Raw genomic sequence first — 4,748 nt, forward strand, 5'->3', positions numbered from 1 at the left:
TATAATTAATATAATGTTTAATATATTTAATAAAGTTTAATATGTTTAATATAATTAATATAATGTTTAGTATATGTAATATGTTTAAGATAATATAATGCTTAATATAATTAATATAATGTTTAATATAATTAATATGTTTAATATAATATTTAATATGTTTAATATGATTAATATGTTTAATATATTTAATATAATTACTATAATTAATATATTTAATATAATTCATATAATGTTTAATATAATTAATATAATGTTTAATATATTTAATATAATTACTATAATGTTTAATATATTTAATATAATTACTATAATGTTTAATATATTTAATATAATTAATATAATGTTTAATATAATTAATATAATGTTTAATATATTTAATATATTGCTGGATGTCTTTATAAACCCAGAGGACAAACCTCAGGTATTCTGTCTTACACGTATTGAATACTACAGTACACTATAGTTATACATACTGTATACTACAGTACTACTATACTTATACATACTGTATACTAGTACACTAACACATACTGTATACTAGCCACTACACTTACACGTACTGTATACTAGCCACTACACTTACACGTACTGTATACTAGCTACTACACTTACACGTACTGTATACTAGTACACATACTGTATACTAGCCACTATACTTGTACTGTATACTAGCCACTATACTTACATGTACTGTATACTAGCCACTATACTTACACGTACTGTATACTAGTACACATACTGTATACTAGCCACTATACTTGTACTGTATACTAGCCACTATACTTACACGTACTGTATACTAGCCACTATACTTACATGTACTGTATACTAGCCACTATACTTACACGTACTGTATACTAGTACACATACTGTATACTAGCCACTATACTTGTACTGTATACTAGCCACTATACTTACACATACTGTATACTAGCCACTACACTTACACATACTGTATACTAGCCACTATACTTACACGTACTGTATACTAGCCACTACACTTACACGTACTGTATACTAGTACACATACTGTATACTAGCCACTATACTTGTACTGTATACTAGCCACTATACTTACACGTACTGTATACTAGCCACTATACTTACATGTACTGTATACTAGCCACTATACTTACACGTACTGTATACTAGTACACGTACTGTATACTAGCCACTATACTTACACATACTGTATACTAGCCACTATACTTACACGTACTGTATACTAGTACACATACTGTATACTAGCCACTATACTTACATGTACTGTATACTAGCCACTATACTTACACGTACTGTATACTAGTACACGTACTGTATACTAGCCACTATACTTACACATACTGTATACTAGCCACTATACTTACACGTACTGTATACTAGTACACATACTGTATACTAGCCACTATCTTACATGTACTGTATACTAGCCACTATACTTACACGTACTGTATACTAGTACACATACTGTATACTAGCCACTATCTTACACATACTGTATACTAGCCACTAACACGTACTGTATACTAGTACACATACTGTATACTAGCCACTATCTTACATGTACTGTAAACTAGCCACTATACTTACACGTACTGTATACTAGTACACGTACTGTATACTAGCCACTATACTTACACATACTGTATACTAGCCACTATACTTACACGTACTGTATACTAGTACACGTACTGTATACTAGCCACTATCTTACATGTACTGTATACTAGCCACTATACTTACACGTACTGTATACTAGTACACATACTGTATACTAGCCACTATCTTACACATACTGTATACTAGCCACTAACACGTACTGTATACTAGTACACATACTGTATACTAGCCACTATCTTACATGTACTGTAAACTAGCCACTATACTTACACGTACTGTATACTAGCCACTATACTTACACGTACTGTATACTAGCCACTATACTTACACGTACTGCATACTAGCCACTATACTTACACGTACTGTATACTAGTACACATACTGTATACTAGCCACTATACTTACATGTACTGTATACTAGCCACTATACTTACACGTACTGTATACTAGCCACTATACTTACACATACTGTATACTAGCCACTATACTTACACGTACTGTATACTAGCCACTATACTTACACGTACTGCATACTAGCCACTATACTTACACATACTGTATACTGGTACACATACTGTATACTAGCCACTATACATGTACTGTATACTAGCCACTATACTTACATGTACTGTATACTAGCCACTATACTTACACGTACTGTATACTAGTACATGTACTGTATACTAGCCACTATACTTGTACTGTATACTTATTGGCATTTCTTTAAACCAATCAGAATCATCTTGTTATAAATGAAATAACATCAGACTCCGCTCTGATTGGTCGTTTTCTGAGAGGAGGTGACGCTTTTATTGTGAAAGCCCGACCGGAAGTCTCCTTGTTCTTACCTCAGTGGGGAGACGTTGAAGACGAAGCTGACAGTTAGCATTAGCATTATATTAGCTCTGATACAGTTAGCATTAGCATTATATTAGCTCTGATATCCGGAGAGGATTGAAGTTCTAACGTCATTGCTGCCGTAAGTCGACGTCCAACGTTTTAAATGTTTAATCTTGTTTTTAAAAGACCGGAAATAACGAACTTCTGACTGGCTAAAGTAAGCTAACTGGCTGACGTCACACAGTTAGCATAGCAGCTAACGGGCTGAATCATGTAAACACGGAGCTCACAGACCAAACTCCATCTAAAAAAACCGCTACTTTAAGAGATGAGTTTCTCTGTCCTTTACCGCTCAGTTAAACACAGATCACGTTAACTTATAGAGTAACTAAACAGTCTCTGAAACTGGTCCAGTATTAAACCAGGACCAAGCTGTAATGTAACCCTACAGGACTAATGTTCAGCAGCATTTAGAGTCACTAAAAGTTCTGTTGTTGCTGCTGACAGACTCAGATTATTATTCTAAGAGTCTCACAACATTATGGGATGGATCCTTACAGAGATAGACCTTTTAGTTAAAGAGTAAGATCCTTTTAGTTTAACATGAAACAGCCCCGAAATCACCATCACCAAACCCACCAGACTCCATGTAAATAATCAGGACTTTTATCATCGTAAAACAAACTTCATTCAAAGTGGACAGAAACTAAATCAAACTATCAGAAGCCGTCTTGGTTCATCTTTCCACTGTTCCAACAATCACCACTCTGGTTTGGTTGAAATAAACCCTTAATTCACCCATTTACATGTGGAGATATGCTGGCTCTATACACGCTAAAAGTCCTGATTATTTACATGGAGTCTGGTGGAGATATGCTGGCTCTATACACGCTAAAAGTCCTGATTATTTACATGGAGTCTGGTGGAGATATGCTGGCTCTATACACGCTAAAAGTCCTGATTATTTACATGGAGTCTGGTGGAAATATGCTGGCTCTATACACGCTAAAAGTCCTGATTATTTACATGGAGTCTGGTGGAAATATGCTGGCTCTATACATGCTAAAAGTACTGATTATTTACATGGAGTCTGGTGGGTTAGTGACTCTAACTGCTGCTGAACATTAGTCCTGTAGGGTTACATTACAGCTTGTTTTTTGTTTAATACTGGACCAGTTTCAGAGATTGTTGTTCTATCAATCACTTAGACACAAAGACATGGAAGAATAGGGTTAATGTATGAAAAAAACAAGCAGGACGGCTATCATTAAGGTTTACAACACGAGAACATAGCCAGGGAACTAGGCACAGCGACATGAGGTAAGACATGCTTTAAAGCCTTTACGTTAGCTGTGGTAAAGTATTGACAAGCTCTGTGTCTGTCTGCCTGTCTGTCTGTCTGCCTGCCTGTTTGTCTCCCTGTCTGTCTCCCTGCCTGCCTTACTGATCTCTCTCCCTGTCTGCCTGTCTGTCTGTCTCCCTGTCTGTCTCCCTGTCTGTCTGCCTGTCTGTCTGTCTCCCAGCATGTGGTGTAGTGATGTCTTTTGCAGCAGAGCTGCAGCAGAGGATAGTGTCTGCTGAGTCGTTGCTGCAGCGGGCGGAGCTGCTGAGTCGTGGCGTGGAGGGCCAGCAGAAGCTGTGCGGGAAGCTGCGTGCTGAGCTGCGCTTCCTGCGACGCGTCGAGGCCGGCGAGCTGCAGGTGAAACAGTCACACCTGCACAGCACCAACCTGACGCACCTGTCGGCCATCGTGGAGTCGGCCGAGAGTTTGGAGGGCGTGGTGGCTCTGCTGCACGTCTTCACCTACCAGCATGCTGACGCCCGCGGGCGCCACACGCTGGTGGTGGACGTGGTGGCCAACGGGGGGCACACCTGGGTGAAGGCCGTGGGACGCAAGGCTGAGGCCCTGCACAACATCTGGCAGGGCCGCGGCCAGTACGGAGACAAGAGCATCATCAGGTCAGATCTCTGCTCAGCTAGAGGGGGGGGGTGGTGGTGGTGGTGTGTGTGTGTGTGTGTGTGTGTGTGTGTGTGTGTGTGTGTGTGTGTGTGTGTTCCATTATATATTGTCTATGGTAAATTTGCATCCAGCCAGGCGGAGGACTTGCTGGTGATGTCCACAGTCAGTATATATATAATGGAGCACCAGACCCCGTGTCTCTGGACGGAGACCAGTGAAGTCTCTTTCCCGGTGATGGCTGAGCGTTACTGAGCAGCCTCCAACTGAGCTTGAAGACGTAGATGTGACGTGAGCAACCTGTCTGAAAGTTGGAAGTCTTCTGGTA

General features: G+C 39.2%; 1 protein-coding gene across 1 annotated transcript in view; it reads left to right on the top strand.

The window, feature by feature from the left end:
• Nucleotides 1–2,437: 2,437 nt before the first annotated feature.
• The window catches only part of c9h7orf25 (chromosome 9 C7orf25 homolog), a 7,790-nt gene continuing 5,479 nt past the window's right edge, over nt 2,438–4,748 (top strand). Inside the window, exons 1-2 of the mRNA XM_031319171.2 lie at nt 2,438–2,602; nt 3,987–4,422. Of these exons, the coding sequence (XP_031175031.1) occupies nt 4,001–4,422 (422 nt within the window). The 5' untranslated portion in view covers nt 2,438–2,602; nt 3,987–4,000. The remainder of the gene's footprint in view (nt 2,603–3,986; nt 4,423–4,748) is intronic.

The sequence above is a fragment of the Sander lucioperca genome, chromosome 9, assembly GCF_008315115.2.
Source record: "Sander lucioperca isolate FBNREF2018 chromosome 9, SLUC_FBN_1.2, whole genome shotgun sequence".
NCBI classification, from domain to species: Eukaryota; Metazoa; Chordata; class Actinopteri; order Perciformes; family Percidae; genus Sander; species Sander lucioperca.